Below are 25,258 nucleotides of genomic sequence, written 5' to 3'. Positions count from 1 at the left end.
CGTAATTTGTATCTGATTATTGTATTTATCATTTTCTTAATTTAAATTAAGAAAGATATTATTAATAATTAAATAATCAAAATTTTTTCCAAAACTAAGTTTATGAGATTATGGCAAATATGTAAACTATTTTTTTTTAATGACGCGTTTTTATGTATATATTATATATTATGATATATTAAATATTATATTCAATATATTATAATAATTTATAAATTATATATTACATACATAATAATTTATCATATTTATTATATGTTTTTAATATAAAATAAAACATAAATTAATTCTATACAATTAAACGGCGTCTACAATGAGATTTCAATACGTAAAGGTTTAAACCGAAAGCCGTAAGAAATTGACCAATTATAGTCAATTTTATTATTCTTCTCACATTCGGCAGTGATTGGTTAATTTCTTACGGCTTAAGGCTTAAGCCTTAGTTTAATGCCTTAAAATTTCACTGTAAACGTCGCGCGCCGCTTTATGAACGCAATCCGTGAGGATCAATGCCCGTTTCTACCAATGTAGTTTAATTTTAATCTTGGCTCAACAAATTCTTCATTTTTTTCTAGTTCTAAGAATTAGAGAAAGATGAAAATTAAGTTGAACCAAGATTAACGTTAATCTACATTGATAGAAATGGATATTAGAGACAGTTGGCGAGCCGTAAGAAACGTCTCACGTTCGCGCCAGCGTTGGCTAATTACGGTTGGCGAGCGGAGCTAACAATTTTCCTCGTCGCCGGTCGTCGCGCCTGGTCGTCGTCGAACTTCGCTAGGCTATCAGACAACAGCCCAACAGGCATGACATCGCGAATGTAGACGATCAACACCGCGACGCGACGGCGGCGGAAGCTCTCTCGGGTGATTTCGGGCAGACGGACAGGCGCGAGGGTGGCGCGGGGAAGGCGAGGAAGACGAAGAGGGCCGGGGGAGGCTGTTACTCGGCATTCGGCTCGGTTCGGGTGGGGCGACGACGGTGAGCCGGGACCGACCGAGGCGACGAGATTCTCGCAGTGCCGAACCCCGTCGTTCGCCTCGCATTGTCTCACGTCGTTCGTATCTTCCGCATCTCAGACGCCGAAATAATAAGTATCTCGCATCTAACGTTCACGTTAATCATCGCTGCAGCGCCGTATCGTATCTAACTTCGCATCGTCGCGGAGTACAGCGTGAAGGTGTCTGCGCTCGCGCGCGTGTTTGTGCCGTCGCGCCGTTTCTTCGTGTGTCACGCGTGCGATACTCCCTATAGTCCTTGTGCGACGATCTGCCGTTTTACCAGAAGAACACATTACAATTAATCAAATTAACGTTCTCTCCCATCAGTTTGCGCGCTCGCGAAACGACCCACGTGATCGACCCGCGCCGTCGCCGCCACCGCTGAAAATCGGGCGCCTCCTCGTTGCGGCGTGCGCGACCGAATTCGGAAGTCCGCTCGCCTTCTCGCGCGACGCGATTATCACCGTCGCCTTCTACGGATCTCTCAATTCACCGCGCCGGCAAATCGATCCGGGTTGATCGGAGCGCAAGCCGGAGAATCTTGTTTCCATTGTTGGAATTCTCGCCTTTGTCTCGTCATCATCATTCGAGGAAAAAGAGTTCGACGGAAACGAATCATCCTGGAAGCGACTATGGAGAACGGAGTTCGCAACGACCTAACGGAAGCCGGGCAGGCTGAGGTCACCGCGGGAGATGAAACGAAAATCTTCAGGAAGAGACCATACGCCAGAACAGTCGATCTCTCGCTAGTACCGCTGATGCAGGTAAGCTGTGTATTATGTAATGCTCGAGCGGGTCGTTGGCGCGACTTGACGCGTATGTGACTATGTGCGAGCGAACCTCGCCTCTCGGCCCATTTGCGGCGCGCCAGCCGACGGATGGGAGAGGGAGTGGAACTGAGAAGGGGTGAACTCGGCAACGGCAGACTGGAGTCGTTCAACCCTCTCGCGGGCCGAAGACTGCGGTGGAGGTCGACACCCCGCGGCGCCGGCGAACGATCGATCCACGATCGATTCCTCATGCCCCGGAACGATGATTCGTGTGCTCCGACACGAACTACGAAGCGCTAATCTGAAAGCCGCGAACCGCGAAACGAAACGTCAACGTGCGCACGTACTCTGTTTACCTCGTCTCTGTCCTTCGCGTGTCTGTCGCGTCCTACATCGACTTTAGTACAAATATTATTATACTGACGCAGACGTGCGGGCACTCATAATACATTGACGGATGTCTAAGGCCCGGTTCCGCTAATGTAAAATTAACTTAATCCCGGTTCAATTTATTCTTTATCTTTTTTTAATTCTTAGAATTAAGGTAAGTTAAACAGTAAGTTAAACTGAGATTAAAGATAATCTTATTTTGAAATTGGGTCTAAAGCTAATGGTATTCATAAAGGCGGTATTCATAGTCGATCCTTATTTCAAGATTATCAGTAATGTCTTAAGATGTTACAGTTCTCTGATTTTAATTCTTAGAATTAAACAGTAAGTTGAACTGAGGTTAAAGATAATCTTATTTTGGTGTAATCGGGTTCTAAGGCTGGTATTCATAATGGCGGTATTCATATAGTCGGATCTTATTTCAAAATCATCTTAAGTAATGTCTTAAGATGTTACAGTTCTCTGATTGACTTATGATATCTTAAGACAATCTCAAATATAAAAATCGATTATGAATATTGATCTAATTGATCCGATTTTTTAATGCGATTGTAATTCTCCTTAACAAAATAATAGGCTGACGAATAGCATACTTTGACAGATTCTACGTAATTTGTAATGGCAATTAATTTTTTTCTCGTCTCAATTATTTAAATTGGGACTGTTATCTCACACAAGTGAATTAATATAATCGAAAAAAGATCTAACAATTTCTTCCGAATGTTTCTGAATATTTTTTTATTTTTTTATATTAACAATATAAGTAATAGAAAGAGTATATAAGAGTCGACTATAAAGTTCGCTCAAATAACAAGTTAAAAAAGATAAAATATGTATATAAAGCGACTGTAATTTAATTAAATTAGAACAATAATCATAACATAACATGTTTTGGCCGCTAGTTTGAGTCATCTTCAGATGTCATAAGAGAGCATAAGTATTGTACATCGAATACCTATAATGATAAAGAGATAGAAAAAATATACATGTATTGTGTGATGCCCGATGAGCTTCACAGAGTATACGAAATTGCTCGCAAACGATCGAAAGATTGATTGTTGATAAATTCGATAATCTGATAAGAATGCAAACATGATGAATATAATTAATCTGTAATATAATACAAAATAGAAGCAAAATCGTTACTTCAATAAAAAAAAATCTATTTTTATATCTTAACTTTTTTAATTTGTTATTTATGTGAAGTTTATAACCGACTCTTACATGTCCTTTCTGTTTATTCTATTTATATTGTTAATTTGACATCAAGAGTCCTTGTATTGATTAATTTATTTTTAATTTTTTATAATCTGCACTATTAAACGAGAATAAAAGCTTCTTTTATTTATGTCTGGAATGATTCTCAAATTAATTCAAAGTATATACAGTGATCCTCTTAATTATTGATATATTAGCGCTTGTATACAAGATGACTAAACTGAGTCAAAAAATCTTCTACTAACTAACTTCTACTTTGTAATTTTTTTTCGCCATTTTTTTTTTTTTTTTAATTACTCAACGAGCAGAGTGTTGACGCATAAGACAATAATTTAAGATATCTTTAATAAAAGTTCTTGAAAAAACATCTTTAAGATATTTCCTAAAAAATTATGAAAGGTATCTTAAAGTTGTTTATACGTTTATTTCATTTGTTTATTTTACCGGCAATCTTTAGAAATATAATATTTCATTATATATAACTTGCGAGAATTATAAAATGGAGAACTCTTCGATTCAGTTTCTCGGTTTAGTTCGCATACGAGCGCTGTGTCAATAATTAGGGGACATCCTGTATATTGCAACTCCAATTTGAATCAGAAAAAAAATCTATTATAAGAAAAAACGAATGAATGATCTGTGTAGAAAAGATAGTGTAGAAAAACAAAATTTGGATGCAAATCGTAAATTAGAAACACGAAATATTTAGTATCTTTTTATTTAAATATTGCACATATAATGAATATGCAGAGCCAGTTTAATAACAAGAAATATTTTAATTTTATTTTTATTATCCTATTTAATACTTTTTTTTATGAAAATTATTATGATAAATTGAACATTGAATTTCTCTCTCAAAAATCATGATATATAATTATAAAATAAAATAATATAGTGATATTTAAAATGAATGTAGATATATTTAAAAATGAATAATTCAGAATAATTATATTGTTATAATATCTTTTATTGCATCTTAATTTACTTTGTAAAAACTTCGTCCCATTGTTTAAAATTGAATTGTTTTTTTAAAAGAATTTTTGAAAGGAAAGAATTAAATAAAACTTTTTTAAGAGCTTAATATAATATATGATAATTTTCAGGATTTATAATATATAACCTTTTATTTATCAGTTAATTTTAAACGATCTTCAACATGTTAGATTAAAACTATCAATAGATTAGAATGAAAATTGCGAAAATTAATTTAAATATTGTAAAATAATCTTCCTTCGATATTATCACGTAAAAGAAGATCCACTTTAAAATTAAAGAATTTGCAGATTACGGAGATGGTATTTTCTGTGTATACATTTGCGTTGCTGTGTGATTTATTATGTATAATCACACACATGATATGTTAATCAATCTTTTTATAAATGAATCATCTTGCGCTACTTCCGAGATTGCAGCCTTCGAGGATGAACACTTTTTTTGCCATATTATCAAATCGAAATATGTATCACATAGAAGCGAATTTGTGTATGTGAACGATAACAGCGATTAGATAAGTGAAATCGAAGAATCTATCTAGAAATTGCGCGGACTTGAGCAATCTCGAGATCACCTTTCTAATTTCTTTGGTCAAGTTAATTGCTCGATTGCGAATCGAAACTGATCTAATTTAGTAGAATTGTTCATATTTATACATTTTATTCCCATGGTTAAATTTAACACTACAGATTTATATCAGAGTCCGGCGAGATGAGAAACTTTTGATTATCATTTTTATCAACTTCAGTAAATTATACTGTTAAATTCATAATGTTAAATTATATTTAATTTGAATTATTTTTAATCCATAGATCGTCACTGTTCTTACTAAATATATCGTTAAAACTAAAACGATAATTAAATTTGTCGTTAATTTGATTAAAACAATGAAGTCAAACAATTTAACTCAAGAAAAATGTATTAAATTTGACTCAAATTTGTTTACTTACTAATGTATACGATTTATTTACTAAATACATACGTTAATATGAACGATGTTTACTTTGAAATTAACCACAGAAATGGATTAGTTTACATTTTGACATAGATGGAAGTTAAAAATAATAAAATGTTATTTAACTTATTGAGATTGGATTATATATCATTGCTTCTTTGAAATCTAACATTGTATAATGAAGATAGTATAAATTAGAATAAGATATATAAAGATATATCAAAAGAATAAAAGTACAAGGGATATAAGGATTGTCACAGATCTGGAAAACTGGAAAAAGTCAAATAAATTGAAATTAGTCATAGAAAACCGAGAAAAGTTAGGGGAAAATATAAAAGACTGGAATTTTTAACTTTGTTTATAATTCCATTAACTGCTCTTATTCCAAATAATTTTTATAATTTTTTAAATATCATATCTGATGTTTATTACAGTCAAATACGTTCAAAACTCGTGCATTTTAAACGATTTTTGAAAAATAATAAAAATTTATATTTTATTCAATAATTGTATTTGATCGCTTTTTTTTGTCATAACTTCACATTCTTTTTCCCAATACTAATTTTTTATTTTTTATCAACTTAAATTTGCCTCTAAAATCTTATTATGCTACTAAACTTCTTTTATGTTTTGAATAATATAAGTTAGCTTTCTTACAATTCTTGATTCTAAATGTAAAAATTTTTTAAATATTTTATTATGTTAAAATTTTTGCATATTTTATATTGGTCATGGAAATTTTCCATTTTTATCTGAAAAACCTGGAAAAGTCAGGGAATTTTAAAATTCATTTTCTGTGACAACTCTTAATATAAAAATATATATATATATATATATATATATACCTTTCTTTCTCACTCTTGTTTTGACAAAATTGTTCGTGACCGGACTCTGTTATAGGCTAATATTCGTGATCGCTTCTTATTTTAAGACTGTCTTAAGTAATAAAAGTAAAGTATCTTAAGATGTTAATGCTATCTGATTAGTTCATAACATCCTAAGATTGCACTTAAGATAGTCTTAAAAATGGGAATCGTCTATGAATATTGGCCATAAGGTCTCTATATATGTAGTAATCCATTATCGGATTTTTCATAAAACATTTGATGACGGAGATACTACAGCACTTCCGTGAAACATTTTGACGAGATTTACTTTGTTTGTGACGAAATACCGTAAAATATCGCAGAATGATTCGTTTTCGCGATATTTGCTTGATCGTAGGCGTTGATAAAGAGCGTTCTCATTTAAACGCTGTTTTTCCGCTTAAGTGCGTGCGCCGCGTGTACTGAACGCAACTGCACTCCGATTCGATCACGTCGCCGCGGCGAGAAGGGAAGCGAATGGAAAGGGCAGAATTTATAAGGAACGACAATTATTAAATTAGCATAACGGGTGTTTGCGATCGGCAACGATCGACGGTGGAGTTGGCTAATCAGTGTCCCAGTATGTATTAATTTACTGGCCACAATTTCAATGAAAGGTGAGATTGATCACGTGTCTCGCCGCACGGTATTGTCTACTTTGTTGCAAGATACTTTATATTAATATTTTAAATTGCATATATATATATATATACGTATGTCTTTATATATTTGTCCTTTGTATTTCTATTTTATATAAATATAATAGAAAATTATATATTAGGTGCGCAACTAAGTTCCCGCTGTTTATCAACAGATGGCTCCAGCAGTAAGTGAACAGTTTTATCGTGATGGTATATGAGCTCTGCCAGAAAGATGGGAAAAAGTAGTAGCTAGCGATGGGCAATACTTTCAATGATTCATTTGTAACCATTTTTTCACAATAAAGTTGCATTTTCATCAAAATAACAGCGAGAACTTAGTTGCGCACCTAATATAATATAAAAAATATATAATAAAAATATTAATTACTAATAAATATGTAATTTAATGCAAAAAATATACACACACATACACACGTACGCACGCACGCACGCACGCACATACATTCAAATAAAGAAACAATTTTAATTTTGCTTAAGATGTGTCTTAAGTATAATTATAATTAATATCATATACATATATTATATTAATATAATTTATATATTAGGTGTTGGAATTAATTCGTAGCGTTTTTAATGAAAGAATGTTATTTATTTCACATAAGCATTAAAAAATACATTAATGAAAGTACTTCCCATCACTTGTAAAACGCTACGAATTAATTCCAACACCTAATATATATTCCATTCTGTCTGCAGCAAAGTTTTCCTAAGTTAGTGAAACTTTGCACAAATGCTCTCTCTTATTCTAATTATATTTATTGTATCAATTAATATTATATTACCTCAAATGAAATTTAAAATTTAAGCAAAATTTAAACCCAGTTTCAGATATAGATACATATATGTGTATACGAAGCATAAATGGTTTTCGACTGAATTTACGTAACGAATATCACTCATATTCCTTTCTTGATTTTTTCTTTACGTAGACGTGGAAATGTATCGTTGCATAAAGAGAATTATATTTTTCAAAAATTTTCCAAGTACAAAATTACATAATAATGTCATCTTACAGTTTTTATTCCATCCGTTACTTTCCATACTGTAGCGTAAAGATAAGTTCACAATAAAAATGTCATTCAACATTATGAATCATCAAAATACGAATGACATTAATATCACGACTTTTAAATGCTCTGGAAATTTTATCATATATATCATCGATGCGCATATGGTAGAAATAATTTCCATGGTCGAAAGGGTCACGCGATAAGATAATTATTTACTTACGTATTATAGTGAGAAAGAAAGTAATCAATGATATCATTAACATATTTTTTGAATTTGTATTAGTGATTTAAATTGACGAGTTATCAATTTTTAATAATTTAGGCACACAAATTAATTTAATAATCGCAAACATTGAATAAAAAAAAAGACGTATCACTACGTGTTTATTACAGATAACAGATCGTCAAAAGTTTGATAAAGAATCAGATATTTGAAATATTTAATTTTTAATAATAATTTTAAGTGTTAAGATTATTAACATCTCACAACTGGCATTGAAAATCTATTTCCATTAAAAGGCAAACCATTTTTTTCACAGCAATTTTTGTCTAAAATCTGCCTAAAATTAGATTTATCATGTGTTGCAAAATTAATATCAGAATATTAAAAAAAGTTTAATATAAGAAGATTTAACGGAGAAAAGGAAAGAAAATTCAATAATATCTATCGATATATGATTACAAAGAAGTATAAGATCAGTCACTTGTTGAAAACTCGTTTTCAATCAAAGTTCGGAATAACTTATGAAGTTATACCGAAACTTTATAGCTCAAGAAAACCACTACTCTTGTACCTACGAGTTTCTTTCTCTTCATATGAATACTTTTCAAAGTGTTTTATCTCATTTTATGGTCGCCGCGCCGTCGCCATACCTAGCGTCGTGAGCTTTTTAATACTCTTGTATCGTACACCCACGCATCGTTCACTCCTTCATTCTTCAAACGATCATTTGTGTCTAGAATGACGTCACGTTCTCGCCTTCTGCATCTCCGAACAACGAGATTGCTCTCAGAGCAATGGCACAGTTATCGATTGAACGTCAGGCCACAGCGTGATAAAACGTATTAGAGTTGCTTACATAGTATTTTGATTGAAAAATGTTATCGGTACAACTGCTCTCGAGATAATAAACCATTTCTCTCTGAGAAAAGTAGCGTTGCAAGGAAGATAACGGTGGGCTGAATAATACTATATATTATAATAATTCTTGATAGATCTTGAAATATGATTTGCATTTTTATAACAAAATTAATCGCATTATATTTCCATTAATTTTGCAAACGCTTTTCTCCGAGATGTCATTTTCGATGCTATCTTTGCGCGATATTCGGCTTTAAGTATGTAGATGATTAAGGCAGCGATGCCTTAATGTGTCCTTAATCGTGCTTAAACGTGTCAAACATGTTTACGCGTATTATGTAATACTGAATATCTTCGCGATTCGTGCAGAGCACACACGCGATAAATGGAGATGGCGAGATGATGCCGGAGAAGAGAAGTGGACGACCGACTTCGCGACAAATAAGATTATCGTCGTCGCCAACGTTATTAAAGACCGAGCTTTCGAACTTTCTTGAATGTATATTTTCTTGGCGGTTCGCGTGTCAGCTAATTCACCATACACGAACGATAAGAGGCCGAACGTTTTTTTTTTTGCTTAGATAAGGCAAAGTTATCTGTATAGATAAGTGAAAAACTACATTAACGCAACTAACGATCGATCGTGACATAGATCTTGAAGAAATTCATATCATTGGCCGCCGATAATAAAAATATCGAAGAAAAAAATACGATTAATTTTAGCTTTCTTGGAATCTCGTTAATGATTCGCATAAACTAAATACAATAATTTCTAAATATAATAAGCATAATCTAATCGAGTTTATAACATGGGTGTCAAATAAATGATATCGATATTTATATTCACGTCGTATTTCATATCTTCTTTTGGAAAGCGAATTTCCACTCATCTCTTTTTCTTTCGTTGAAATAAGACTTGAGATCTTTGAGTTGTTTGAATTTTTCAAAAGTTTTGAATTCGTCAAGGAACAAATTTTGACGGATTGGAAACGCAAATAGACTCCAAGACGACGACGATACATAGAAATGAAACTTGAAATATTTTCAAAAAGAAAAAAACATCATTTTAATCGAATATGTCTAATATCTACATGTATCTATTTCAATCTCTCGTAAACACGCGAGAGATTTTTTTTAAATTTATGTCCTGGTCGGTATTAAATTGTACATTATTTATGGAAAGTTCGAGGATACGTTTGGTCGATACATAGTTTATTTTGAGTTTATTTCGAGGCTGGGACTAAAGTTACAACGGAGGTTTTCGTGACGTCGCGTCGGCTCAAGTCGGCGTTTGTATTTTTTGCCGATGTTATTCTTGTGTATGTATGTATACTCTGTAATATTCTGCGGCGGAATATTACATACACACGTATACGGTCCTCTGGCGTTGCCAATCCGAGTGCGGCATCTCTTATTTACCCGAAATACCAGAAGAAGGTCGCTCGCCTGTATGTATAGCATCACGAAAGTGAAAACGAGAGAGTCGAACGGCGTCTTATTCTTTCTTACATCTATTTTGCTCTCGTCCCGAAAGGTTAATGCGTACGGATCGCATGTACATATGTACATACGTCATAAATCGAAAATGCTTGTCGTGAAGGCGAGATGTGTTTTCAGGACCGCCTGCTATAATAATTAATCCCGCCAGACACCCGGTTGAACCGGCTTTGATATACAATACGTGCTGTGACTCGCGCAAAAGGTGACTCGTGGATTCGCACATTTAGATTGCAGCGATGACGTAGGCGCGGAGCGATCGATAGACCGCGAAAGGAACCGTCAATGCATCCGTCTACGTGCTTCCATTATCGGCCGGTACAATGACTTCTTATCGAAACTTGTAATTAACGGTAGTACACGCTCAACGTGATTCGATTTTTATTGTTAGCTTCTTGAATCGAAAGTTATCGCTCTTAAGAATTTATAGCAATGTAGATATGTAAGTTTTGTTATTCAGCAAATTTTATGAGTTCTCTTATCCACACGTGTTTCAAAAACAGTGAAATGTTTATATTTAACCATATATATACTTGTTGTTGAAATATGCGATGTTGATGAAATACGCGATATCGAGATTGCGACGAACAGAAGAGAATAAAGATTTCATAAACACATTCTTTCGTAAAGGAATATAACTCTAAAGAAATTTAGTATTTATTTTACAATTAATTGTTTGCATTATTTAATTTACAATTAATGAAATATTTTTTGAAATTGCAATTTTAATAAAAAAAACCTTTCGATTCTGAATTTTAATATGATTATTAAAATTATAGCTTGTTTCTGCCGTAATATTTTTATAAACGAATAAGAAAATTTGACTCGTATAAAAATAAATATCGAGATAATAATCTATAAAAATGATGAGGCTTGAAATGTTGTTATGAAAACTTTTTCTTCCCTCTTTATCATTCATTTTTCATTGCTTATAATTCTTTAATAACATCTCCTTAACTTTCAAATAACAAAGGTGAAGTCTGATATATATGAAATAACAAATTACGAAGAAAATGTATTCAATGCAAAAAGATAAAAGTCTATTTGCTCGTTTTTATTCAAGTTCCCGCGTTATTGCAAAAGTCAGTTAAAACCGTGACTCTTTCTCGCTTTCGTAATTTTCACAGCGAACGGTAATGCAGTAACAACGATTCTATTCCGCGAAAAGACATAAATATCGCGACGCTTGGAAATGGAATAAGCTTAACTTGTCGGAATAAGTTTCTGAATTAACAAATTAATCTATATACGCATATATTTTGACACAGCTATACAATTTGTTTTATGATGTTTTATGATGTTATTGCACAGCGTTGATAACTCAACATTTATCGTATTTTGGACAATTGAGTACACACGAGCGGCATTATCTCTTGGAGGATAATAAGTTGTTTGTTTGATTGAAAGATTTACGTATTTGATGAGAATTTAAATTTTTAAATACATATTGTAGACTATTTAAATAGTGAGACACATATTGATTTCTTCTTATCTTGATTCGATACATAACACCATAAATTATTTTCATTACAAAACAGTTATTTCAATAAATGAATTATAAAACAACTTATCTTAATAAACTATTTTTTAATATTTAAGTGTGAATGTCACATACATTCCCTAAATCTCAATTTTCTTTCTCATTTGCTATAACAGCTGGATACATTTGCTGTTTTGACACATATTTTTCTTCTCGAGTTTCTTATGTTTGACAAGTTAATATATAACATAGATTACAACACATTTAAAATCATTGAGCTTTATATAAGTAGACTTTCTATAAATGTGTATGTCATACATTTAAAAAATTTCAATAAATAAAGATGTAATAATTGCAATAATCAAAATACAGGGTTGGCCATATTCGACGGAAAAATGTTTTTTTTTTTCAATCAATGGGAAAAAAAAACATTTTTTGCTGTTCATTTTAAAAATCATTTAATAGGGTTCAAGGTCTTTCCGTCGAATATGGCCAACCCTGTATGTCTGTAAGATTTATTGAGAAATAATAAAACTGTTCAGTTTACGCAATTGATTTTTAAGATTAAACATTAAATGTTAAAAGTTTAATAATCAGAGAATAAGTTGTATTAAGTTTATTTTCGTGGAAATCTTTTAATTAAATAAACCAAGGCCTGAGTAAGATGACATTTACCACTTTTACTGTGTTTTATTATAGCGATGTATGATACATTATAGTATTGAATCGAAAAATTTCTCAAGGAGGAATCATTGCCGCAAGTGAAATTTTTTAAAGGTTGAATATGAAAAGATTATTATAAGATATTAAATTATTATTTAAATCATTACATGGAAAAAGTATTAGTTAAATGTATAATTAAACGTTTTATTAAAAATGATATTAATACAAAAAAGAATAATATAATGAAATTTATGTATTATATTTAAAAGTTTTTTAAATTAAAAAATATTTTTTAGATATCAAAGTTGTGATTAAGCATTTTGGAAATATTTAAAAAATATCTAACACTTTGTTATAAATATTCTTTAAAAAAGAGACTCCAAGGGGAGAAGTCGTTCCTTGTGGCTCTTCCTCGCGGATTCACCAGTGGTGTGATAACAGAATAATGCTATGCGTAAGCATAATAAATTACGCTTATCGTAGGACTCCCACCGTATGACGATAATCAAGTTTCCTCTGTGATAATTCCATGCTTTTGGTGCATGACATCAAAATTATTGATCAGTGCGTCAATCCGGCTGACACGGTCTCTCTCGGTGGTCGTGCCCGATTGAAATTCGACGAGACCCGTTGCACAACGGAAATGCTCTCTCTTACCCCGATATTATCGATTCAAAAGCGCGTCTCTCCCTCTGGAAAGGCATCGACGCGTCATCGAAAATCCAACGGCACTCTCCCTGGTGAAAGCTCTCACTCGCGACATTCCGGCGCGGAATACCATAATCGACTGCGTGCACGCGATAATGAATGAACTCTTCTCGTATGTAACAAAGCGAACGATCTTATCGGGATTTTGCGCGTGGAAACCCAGAGATTGCACGCAGCTTACATTACGAGACCGTTATACGAGCGATTGTCTTTCTCTCGTACATAACGATGAGGCTGGTCATGGTAGCACACAACCACTGGGGATCCTTAAATAGAATCGGGTTTCGTCGACGGAGGTCAAAGGTCGATAATCGTATATGAAAGGACATGAAGGAAAGATATCGCCTTGATATTATATATCGAAAATCTTAACTCTGTGTGAGTCTGTTGATTCGAATGGCTTCGTTTAACGTGCAGAATAAATTAATATGCGCATAAATTTGTTTCTATATAGTTTAAGCACTTATAGTATTTATCGAAATATATTATATTATAAGATTTTGATAAGATTTTTTATTTATATTTTACTTTAAAAATAAACAATTATTATATTAAATATTTCATTAAGATGCGGGCGCTAATTAAATATGTTTGAGAAGCAAACATTTATAAAGAGAATTAATTTCTCAAAGGCAACACAATTTTCTCAATTAACAGATGTTTAACTTTTACAAAATTAAAAAATGTAAGAGTTTTCTTGCTCCTTTTGAAATTTTAAATTTATAAAGTTAGTAGTTATATTTGAAAAAATCTGTGAATGTTATGAATAACTTAGTATATATATATATGATAATTAATTCCGAAAACTAGTCCATTATATTAGGTGTTGGAATTAATTCGTAGCGTTTTTAATGAAAGAATGTTATTTATTTCACATGAGCATTAAAAAATACATTAATGAAAGTACTTCCCATCACTTGTAAAACGCTACGAATTAATTCCAACACCTAATAATTCAATTTTAATTGGTTGTTTTAAAAAATAAAAAGAAAATATATATTTTTATAGCAATTATTTGTCTTGTTTCAAACTGAAAAAGCTTTTTTAATAATTTTATTCAATGGTAGCAGCATTAAACGCATTGCATAATTTATTAGCAGATTTTAACAATGATATACAATAAATTAATTGTAAGACTCCTAATATTCAATAAAAATCGTAAATGTCAATGATCGATTTGGAGTCGGCGCGAGAGACAAAGACTTTTAAAAAATTAATCAATCATTGCGCTCTCGCGCCGACTTCAAATCACCCATTGACATTTGTGATTTTTATTAGCAGAATTTAACAATTACTTAGTAATAATTGCAGTTATAATATTATTAGATATACTTGATAATGATTTTCAATATTCTATTGATAGAAAGTTATATCGCTTTTATGTACATATATTATACATATGTAATAGTAATAAATCAATCTTTAAACAGAATTAAATATTAGAAGAGAAAGAAGAGAGAGAGAGAGAGAGAGAGAGAGAGAGAGGGGAGGAAGAAAGAATAGTTATTATATTTACATAATGTTTAATTATTTTTACATAATGTTTATTAATTTTTATGCGATCCATTTATGGAAAATTTTGATTATGAGGAAGAAATTATATTATTAAAGAAACTATCATTTTTACTAATTAGAACATATATACAAGCACATGCTTTAGACTACGATGGCATAATTATATATTAAAAATTTATGAGAAATAATTTATTGCTTATTCATTTATACAATGTTCGAAATAGCAGGCAGACGGATTAATGAGTCGTAACTATTCGTTAATTTGCACGGGAGATTATAATAACCGGGAAGAGTAATAAATAAATAGAAAAATGTCATACATATGCGTTGAGCCAACTTTATATCACAGTAATTATTTACAACAAGGTTTATAAAACTCTTGAACTTTACGCAATGAAGTATCTGACTTCGCGTTACGTTGAGTTTTATGCGTACTCGTTTTTTTTTAAAGTGATCGTGAATCACCGATTATCATGAATCGATTTTGCGAAAACACGGATGGTGAATCTATGAGCCAGTTGCAAGCGACTTCACTGCACAAAAAGAAAGAGATCGACTGAGTTCCGTTGAGAATGTAAGGAGTCTCTGTCGATGGATGACCTTATGAAACTGTAATGCCCACATAGTTTGCATGCAAATCCTTCATCCTTCGTGCAAAACGCTGGAGGGCAGACGTTGCGTAAACGGAGAAACGCATACCGCATCGGATGTAATGCTACATCGATACAAGTACTGGTCGACGCGTGAATCTCACTAGCATTAAGAAGTGGACGATAGTTGCGACATAATGTACCTGAGCCTGCGATTTTACGTAAATCGTAGTCTTCTTACGCTACAATTCCCAGTAATATAGAAATCAATAATAGCGAGAGAAATCAATAATAATAAGAAATGATAATAATCAATAATAATAAGAAATCAATAATAATCATCAAGAGAGAGAGAAAGAAAGAGAGAGAGAGAGAGAGAGAGAATAAGAGAGTAATTTTTTGACGATTAACACGCAAAAAAAACATATATAATGCATGTAATATTATTCAATTTGCGAACGATTATAAAAAGTTCTATAGTTCTTATACTAAAAAAGTTTATAGCTAATGCGATAAATAGCATAATGTTAACTGCTTTATCATTATCTATTAAATTCACATAAATTGGAAAACAAGCTTAATGATGCAGTGTATCTCAAGGAACAATACTTCTATGTTTTTTATAGATTTTTTAACGGCATTTAAGTCTCTTTCAATTTTAAATATATTGAAGCTCATATATGTATAAGATCTTTTGGAATTATCTTTCTTTTTTATCTATAAATTTTTTTTTATAAAATGAAATTTATTCTTATGATTTGTAATTTATATGAACTTACAGAGTATATTTTTACAAAGTTTATAGAAGTTTTTCGTTTGATATTTGAATTGTAATTTTAATTTTATACTATTTTAATTTTGAACGTCATGTCATTCATCGAATTGTAAGTGACGCGTGAAATTTCGCAAAAGTCCCGTCACCCATTTATGGATTAAAAGATTTTATTTATTTATTCAGAGTTAGGTTTTAAATATTTATAAAGACATTGAAAGAAAGAAACAAAATATAAAAATAATTTACTAGGTTTATTAAAAACAGAGACATTCGTTTTTTTATGTTTAATTTATTTGTTTAAAAAAATCTGTTTTAATTTATTTGTTTTAACAAAGATTTATTATTTCAGTTTTTGAGTGATGGTTTTATTTACTCCGTCTGAAACTATATCATCAAATATTTAATAATACAAATAATATATAATATCCAGGTATATATAAATTGAATAAATATAAATGGGATATAAATATTTTTTATATTTATATACATAGTATATTTATATTGTATTTATTTTTTATTTATTTTTATAATCTCACGTTTTATATTTTATAAACATTTGCGCAATTTTCGACTTACATTTCTGAAATACATTACCTAATTTAGTAAAAATATTATTACTATTATATAATTAGATGTTATCTGTATTTAAAAAAATTTCAATTAGCCCAGATAATTTTGTTTCTTTTAAATGCTCTGTATTGCACCCAGCAAGTAAATCGTATTTTCTCGAATAAAATTCTCAAGAGATTACCTCGGAAAATGTTTAACTCCACAACTTCTCCGATGATTCTAAAGAGCTTTATAAGGTGTCAGTCACATTCTACAAGTGCGAATATGTGGCCCAGTCTCACGTTCGCTTTCACGCATTCGCGTACACGCACATATATATAGACGCACATATTGGCGGATGCGGCTTTGATGCGTCGTTTTCTTGCATTCATCAATCAAACCCAAACATCATTTCAGGCACGATACGTTGGTTCGTGCAGTTTTCCGGTATTCGATGGACACTTAACATTGATGTACACGACACGCGTGCACATGGTGCGAGCGTGTCTATTAATATGTGCTGTACGGCGGCTCGTCACGAGTTAACGCACGCGTGTGCGTTATTCGTCCCGATTTGTCCGGAGAGATAATTAAGTCGTAGACTTTTTTTAACGTGCATCGACGAACTGAGATGATTTGTTTATTCGATCGCAAGTAACATTACTGTGGAACACGACGATCCGCTCTCTAATTATGGCTATTATGGCTATTTAAAGGAAACGACATCGACGTGATGAGCCGCTCACTTTTCCTTCGCAATTATATCTCTCTTGCATTTCAACACGATGAGAAGACTTTGTGTGCGCCCGTAATTAACGCGTGTTATATCAAACGGAAGTAGTACAGATAAGAATGCTTGGTGAAAAGTAAGCCTACTGAAAGATATGACGTTTTTGGCCTGTTAGGTTAAATCCGCGATATATATATACATATAGGTTAACCTTATAGTAATCTCTCGTGGCCAAGCGATAAATGTATTATGCAGGAAGTATGTACGGAAGGATGTACCCAATTCGTAAGCGATTCGTAAGCCGGTGCGGTCACGAGATATATAGTTGCAAAACAATGGCATGTTGATATGAAAGTTAAAGCCGGAACAGCTGTCTGGCTGTTGGAATTACTACCTTGAAACTTCTAGCGCATTGTTTCTATTATTAGCCGAGTACTTTAGAGTATTTTACTATTTTCAAGTGTCAAAACGGTAACAGCGACGATGTAAGTGGGAATATCTACAGAGAATTTACAGAGAAGTATCTGCGAGAACATTTATATGTACGTGATTACAATTGAATTTTTAATGCGGTTCCATCATCAAATTTGAAACTTTCTAACAAAGTAACTTATGTTATTCTCAGGATTTTCGGAGACGCTAAATTCGATTTTGATCTCAGAATTTAAAAATTTAAATTAAAAATATATAATCTGATTATATCGTGAAATCGATTTTAGGAGATTCTATCATGAATTTGAAAGTAGTCGAAAATGTCGAATTTCAAAAGGATAGTAATCTCCATGAAAATTTAGTGTCACAGGGTTCAAAGTTTAAGAAATTAATATTAATTATTTGCATAGCACTAATTTTAAATAAGACAAAACTGAAAACTTGTTTATTTAAAAATTCCTTAAAACCGAGTTTTATGAGAATTAAATTTGTCCGCAATATTAAATTTATCACAAATTTTTTATTTTCAATTTGAATAAAGATTATTCGAATAAAGATTATTTAAATCACTCACATTATCACAAATTACCCTATAGGCTAAAATTCATAAAAACTAAACGATACGTTTACTAAATAAAATATATAATCTCGAACGAGTTTTAAAAAAAGGATTAGTAGTAAATTTTTTTGATGACTTTTGATTTGATTTAGCTTCAATTTTACTGAAAGCTTATTCGTCTTGATTGTTTTTAAACGCACGTATATATGCAGAAACATTCCTCGGACGTTATTATACAAAAGATGATGACGCAACGCAAGATATCAAGATGCAATCAATATGGGAGAATATTGAGAGAAGGCACAGCGCGGAGATAATGGGAGACTATCGAGATGAGTTTCGATGATGACAGCCACGCGTAAATTCCGAGTTATCGGATATTGCTCGTAGATGAAGTTTCGCCGTGCGCGAAGAGGAGGCCGCATGACCGTCTATCTGTTTTAGAGAAAGTCTCCGCGGGATATAAAATCCATTTTACCGGGCGATCGTACGGTGCTTCTTTTTTTTTCCCTTTTTCCTCGGCTCGCATTCCTCAGCCATCACGCCGTGGTGCACCCGATGGAATCTTCTCGTAAATTGCCCTCTTCCGTATTGTCAAAGACGGTGCTTAAACCATGCAGGGAAAGTTTTTCCAATCTCCGTGACGTCAATGCTGTTGCATGTATGTATGTATATATGTACCGAGAGCATGTATAAAATCACTCGATTCGATCGGCGATATATCTCTTCGCGAAGGCCGCGATAAATATCGTCTTTCTTGACATGGGAGAGCGCGAGAGAAAGAGAAACAGAGGTAACGAAATCGAGATTCATAACAGAATAATTATTATGCTCGAAAAAAGATGGTGATGTACTTTCCATTGTCAAGGAATACTTGTCTTTGTTCTATGAAAATGTTAGATATGTTTAAAAATTTTTTTAAATAATTTTATGAATATAGCAATTTCCCCTCAAAAATCGATCAGGCATTTACATATAAAGGAACAATAGCAACCCTTGAGTTAAATGTTACTTAACATTTTGTACTTTGTAACTTTCACGTGTCAAAATGTATATCAATTCATTTCTACAGTCATTTTTAAAATAAAGAATGTCTATTAACATGTGCACTTTTAATAAACTAACTTTGAATCAAATTTTTTTAGTAAAATTATTTTCAATTAACTAAATAGGAGCAGTGATGACCTATAGAAACGATTAAAAATAATTCAAATTATACAGTGTCTGGAAATAATCGTCAAATATTTTATGAGCAGGTAGAGAGGACTAAACTGAGTCGAAAAATCCTCTACCATTTTGCAATTTTCGCAATAGTTAACAAGATATTAATTAAAATGTTGATCTTGAATAATTTTTTACTCAAATACTATCAACTTTATAGAAAAGCTGCAAGAGACAAAAATAATTTATTTTCTTCTCATAAAGTTCTAAAAATTTTTTCAGAATTTTTTATCAACTTTTTAGTACTGCATTTTCTTTTTTTTACCAACATGAGAAAATACGGTATTAAAAAATTCTAAAAAAATTCTGAAAAAATTCTCAGAACTTTATGAGAAGAAAATAAATGATTTTTGTCTCTTGCAGTTTTTCTGTAAAGTCGATAGTATTTGAGTAAAAAATCATTCAAGGCCAATATTTGACAATTTTTTTGGAAATATTTGGCGATTATTTCTAGACACTCTGTATAATTTGACACTCTGTATAGTTTTAATGTTGACATTATGAATTTAACAGTGGGTATCAAGCAGTCTTGGAGCATAATGAAATATACGTATGCAAATTGAAAGTTGAAAAGAAATAAATATTTTCTTTTTGCTTTTTAACAAATGAAAATATATTTGTTCTCAGTGAAGCGGAAACAAAATGCTTTTGCAAATGTCGTGCTTGTGTGACGCTTCAGTGAATCAGGCGTACTAACATTAACGCGCGTGTATTATGCAAAAAACAATAAGCGCGTTGACGTTAAATGTCGTTGTTTCTTGTAAACGAAGGCTCGGTCGCTACCCCTGCTAGTCGTCGCAAGTATGGGAGCAACGACCCATTGATCCCACGGGAGAATCTGGACCATGCCGACTGGGGCACAAGGTAAATTCTACTCTACGCCGTGCAATTTCCAACGAGATATCGTCTTATTTCTAATCGAAATTTATAGCACGCTCTTAACAGTTAATTTAAAAAAAAAGTTGGAAACGAGAGATATCTGCTGCATAAACTTTTTTTTTTTCAAATTAACTTTTAATGGCATGCTATAAATTTTGATTTTCTTTATGTGAAATGTAACACTTTTTTGAATAATTTTTATAAACTTCATGACGTTAATGTACAGAGATATTTTAAAATTTCTGAGAAATAATGTCTCGTTTTTTTTTTATATGAATGTTTCTGTCTTATAAAAATGAAACAGCAAAATTTTTCTACTTTTTACTCTCTAAATCTGAATCAGTGGATAATCACTGATATCAGTGTCAAGTATGTCAACTGTTACTGATAATCAGTGAATGAAATGTGAGATCCCTGACCTAGCTAATTTTTATTATGTGATCTAACTAATCTTTTAATGCATAAATTCAATGAATATGGTATCAGAAGATTAAAATTAACGTAAAATATCAGTATTTTATTATTTTAGTTGTATCAAGCTCAAACATTCTTCCTTTTTTTTGAACTTCATTGATTATCCAGTGCCAAGTATGCCACTGGGTAATTAATGACTATCCACTGATTCAGATTTGGAGAGTAATTATTAAATGATTTTCTTAATGTGTTTCTCTTGTTTTATATAAAATGATTATTTTTTTTTGAATTTCTGTTATGTTTTTGTCGTTATGATTTTATTCTGATAAGGTAAAAATTAATGCGTTCAAAATTTATAAATGGGTGTAACGGCAGCTGTATAAAGTCATAAATCATTAAGTGGAAGTATATGAAAATTGTTTCCGTTACAAGTAGGTTTTTCATGTTTTTACAATGTTTACTATGTTCCGCATAAATTATGCATGTAAGGCTTAGTCTGCGCCATAATCCTTTACTTCTTGTTATTTGATATCTTGGCAGCGTCCTACAATGATAATAATCGAGTGAAAGCCCATAATATTAATTACATCAACATGAGTTTTAAATGAAGCTAACGCACGCTTGCGGTTAATTATTTTTTATACAATGTCCCAGTCGATAAACGTCATTTATCACACGGATATGACGTGGCAACTTTGTTTAATTCGTCGTGGTAAGGAAAATATCGAATCATGTAAAAAATAAAAGCTAAATAAGTGGAACTCCGATTAGACAAGCTCCTAAAATTTGTTATTTTTATTTTTGATTTATAAATTAAAATAGATTTCTCAAGTTTGTATTTATAGTTATAATTCTATTGAAAAATTAAATAAATCAGTTTCCGAGCATGTAATATATTTTAATGAATAAATCTTGAAAATTAATTTATTTGTATCGTGCTTTGAACTTTTAGTCTAAATGTAATTTGACAGTTATTTTGAGATTGATAACGTGAAATAACATATGAGTCACCGAATCGAATCATATCCAAGTTGTAGTATCAAATTATTGATAATAATTAATTTGATGTGAAAATAGCAAAATATCTCAAATCTTTATTTCTCATAGTTGAAACAGTTCACATTTCACAGAGCAAGAAAATTATAACGAATTATAATAAATCTGTCTCGATAGTCTAAAGACTTAGGACGCTCGCACGGAATGTAAAAGATCTGGGTTCGACTCTCGGCCGAGGCAATATTTTTCGCAATAAGTTTATTACAATTTTTTAAGATTAAATTTGGAAAATTTGGAGGGATTATTAATATTTCTGATTGATTGCGTTGAAAGTCCGACAACCATATCGATACGTAATCATCATTTCTGAAATTAATTTATTTATATGAATATATATAGTTCAACATCTTAACATTCAGACCGTGGCGCTTCGTAATATAATTTAACGTAATATAATAAATCTTATTCAAGAGAGAAAAAAAACCGTAAAATTAAAAAAATAGACTCTCTCGCCTTGTGAAGATTAAATATTTTGTTTAATTTTCAGCCTTTATTTTATTTGGTAAAGCTATCGTGTGTCGTATTGCGCCATATTGTCATTTGATCGAAATTTGAGTCGGCAGATAGCAGCAATTTTATCAAAATAATCACCGAGTGCAAATAAAAAACGTGTTTGAAATTTTATCCTGGGTTTTATTCGTATATAAATAAAAAAAAGGTTTTTAATTCTGCTATATAAAGCCAATTAAAGACATTTTTCATCTATAGTGTCGGTAATTCCGTTATGTCAGTATCACCTTAAAATGTTTTGTTCGATTTTACTTAGAGTTGACCGAATAAGCCTTTAATATTATAGAAAAGTAGGGAATTAGCCTTCTCTTTAATGAGGGAATTTAAGAAGAAAAAGACAGCGATACGTATCGCTTCGCGTGTCATCGTATTACTCATCGAAATGCATTCGTATTGAATACCATGCAGTATTATTTCTTACAATCAATTCACTAGTTATCCGCCAGTGTGATTAATTAATTTCGAAATTAACAATTGTAAATGCATTGACTTGTCGAAGTGAAAAGTTTGCATAATATATTTTTTTCACGAATTCAAAGTGACAGGGAATGGAAATTATCAATTATTATTTGTTCATTGTAATTATTTTATCAATAATATTTTTTTAACAATTAAATTAGAATGTGTTTTGCAACTAAACTTTTTCATTTGAACATAATTTGCTTGTCGCTTTCGAATAAAAAGATTAGTGCGGATTAATACATAAAGCGCTAGATTATTTTAATAATGAAAAATATATCAATTCTTTATTAGTATTTCATATGAATATTTAATTAACAATTGAACACAACAATAAGGAAAATCACGAGCTAATAGAGAATACAGCACGATTAAAATTGTACAAATATTAAATATAAATATAATACAATTTTTGTAATTAAAAAAAAAGATTACATCGTACATTTCGACATTTTTTTTGGAATTATCCTTAGCGATTGAACAATTTTGACAAATTTTTCCAACAAGGTTAGGTTTCGCGGAATCTGACGTGATACATCTTTCTAATAAAAAAAATATACTGATAATTTTGAAAGATTTTATGTTAGATAAGAGTGATTATTTCAAGAGAAAAATTATATGTTTATGATTTGGTGTTTGTGAAAGTCACATATGCTGCTCAAGTCAAAGTTTAAATAAATATTTAAAGAACAGAAATGCTTCGAACAAATAATGATAGATAAAATTGTAGAAAATAAATGTTAACGGTAAAATTGCAGTTTCAGCGAAACGCAATTATATCTTAAAACAAAATTTATTATAAATTAATCAATATCACCAAATAAAAATGATGCAGACATTCGACATCTGTACACAAATTAAGATTATTTTCCTGCATACGTATGTGAAAGATCTCTAAAATTAAATGCCTATTTAAAAATCACTTAATATTAAGAATCTAGAAGTTACTCAATTGAAATTACATTCAGTTCTATACTCTGTGATCACTGAATGGCTAAGAGTATTCCATTTTATGTGATTATAATGTTCAGAGATTCTGGTTTTAAGTTTTCTACCACTCTGGCACACGTATGACGTATCACAGTCTTTGCAGGGGATTTTGTAGACCATATTTTTCTTGGAAAACGTTTGGTTTAAACCTGCTCAATTTGTCGAGATCTTTCATAGTTTCAACAATTTGAGCGAATTTAAAGGTCAGAAAGAAATTCTTCTAACGTTTTCCAAGAAAAATATGCTCTACAAAATCCGATACAAAGACTATGATACGTCAAGCTAGACTGGTAGAAAATTTATAAAACTAAAATATCTGAACAATCATATAAAATAAAATACTAGCTATTCAATAATCAAAGAGCACAGAATTAAATATAATCATTTCAATTAGAATAATATGTAGATTCTTGATATCGAGCGATGTTTAAGTAATATTTGATAACAGTTGAATCTTTTACGTACTAAATTTATTTTTGCACCCCGAAAATCGCGCGTGATTTATCGTATTTGCCGTTTTTGCTTATTTATTATTATTACGAGTTTGATTTTACATGATATGTTTATATGTACTATAGTTATCTCATATTGCTAAATATTTTTAATAATTATCTCATTACGTATTATAATATTGTGAAATGCGCACAATAATTATGCAATATTTTAATTGTGTCAAATTTTATAAAAATGTAATCGTATTGTTTTTTATCATCAGCCAAATATACTCTCGCTTTATTCAAATCTTTAATCAAAATTTGAATATAACTATTCTTATTTCAAGATGAAACTTGTCCTAAATATTTCGCTCATACAGAGTTTAGAACTACCTATATGAAATTTTATTTCATTTTGATATATTAACTTTTATGGAAAATTTAATGTGAATTCTTTTTCTTAAAATATATTATCGCTGAAAAGAAAATTACACAAATAATTACTTGCTCCTCTCATAATTACCGAAACTAGCATCAGACTGTTTAATTATATTACAGATTAATCGTAAGTTAAACATAAAGAACGCCCGAGTAAGTTAAATAGCTGTAGCAAATTAATAACTATGAGATGGTTGTATCGCATTTTATTTACAAATATGTATATTCTCAATGAAATGAATTATCGTAATGATATTTCGCGAACTGTGTAAATTTTCTTACTTTTAGGTATAAAACACATGCATTGTGTATGTGCGCATTAAATTAACGAAGCAATATATACTTTAAATCCGTCCTCTCTCTCTCTCTCTCTCTCTCTCTCTCTCTCTCTCTCTTTCTCCTTTCCCTCTCTC

At 31.2% G+C, this 25,258-nt stretch overlaps 1 protein-coding gene across 1 annotated transcript in view; it reads left to right on the top strand.

Annotated features, from left to right (window-relative positions):
• The first annotated feature begins 1,056 nt into the window (after window positions 1-1,056).
• The window catches only part of LOC105143318 (terminal nucleotidyltransferase 5C), a 140,247-nt gene continuing 116,045 nt past the window's right edge, over window positions 1,057-25,258 (top strand). Inside the window, exon 1 of the mRNA XM_011051557.2 lies at window positions 1,057-1,765. Within this exon, the coding sequence (XP_011049859.1) occupies window positions 1,634-1,765 (132 nt within the window). The 5' untranslated portion in view covers window positions 1,057-1,633. The remainder of the gene's footprint in view (window positions 1,766-25,258) is intronic.

This window comes from Acromyrmex echinatior, chromosome 3, assembly GCF_024713525.1.
Source record: "Acromyrmex echinatior isolate Ae372 chromosome 3, ASM2471352v2, whole genome shotgun sequence".
Lineage (NCBI taxonomy): Eukaryota > Metazoa > Arthropoda > Insecta > Hymenoptera > Formicidae > Acromyrmex > Acromyrmex echinatior.
Note: the sequence above shows the minus strand (reverse complement) of the source record. Positions and strands in the feature narration are given on the sequence as shown.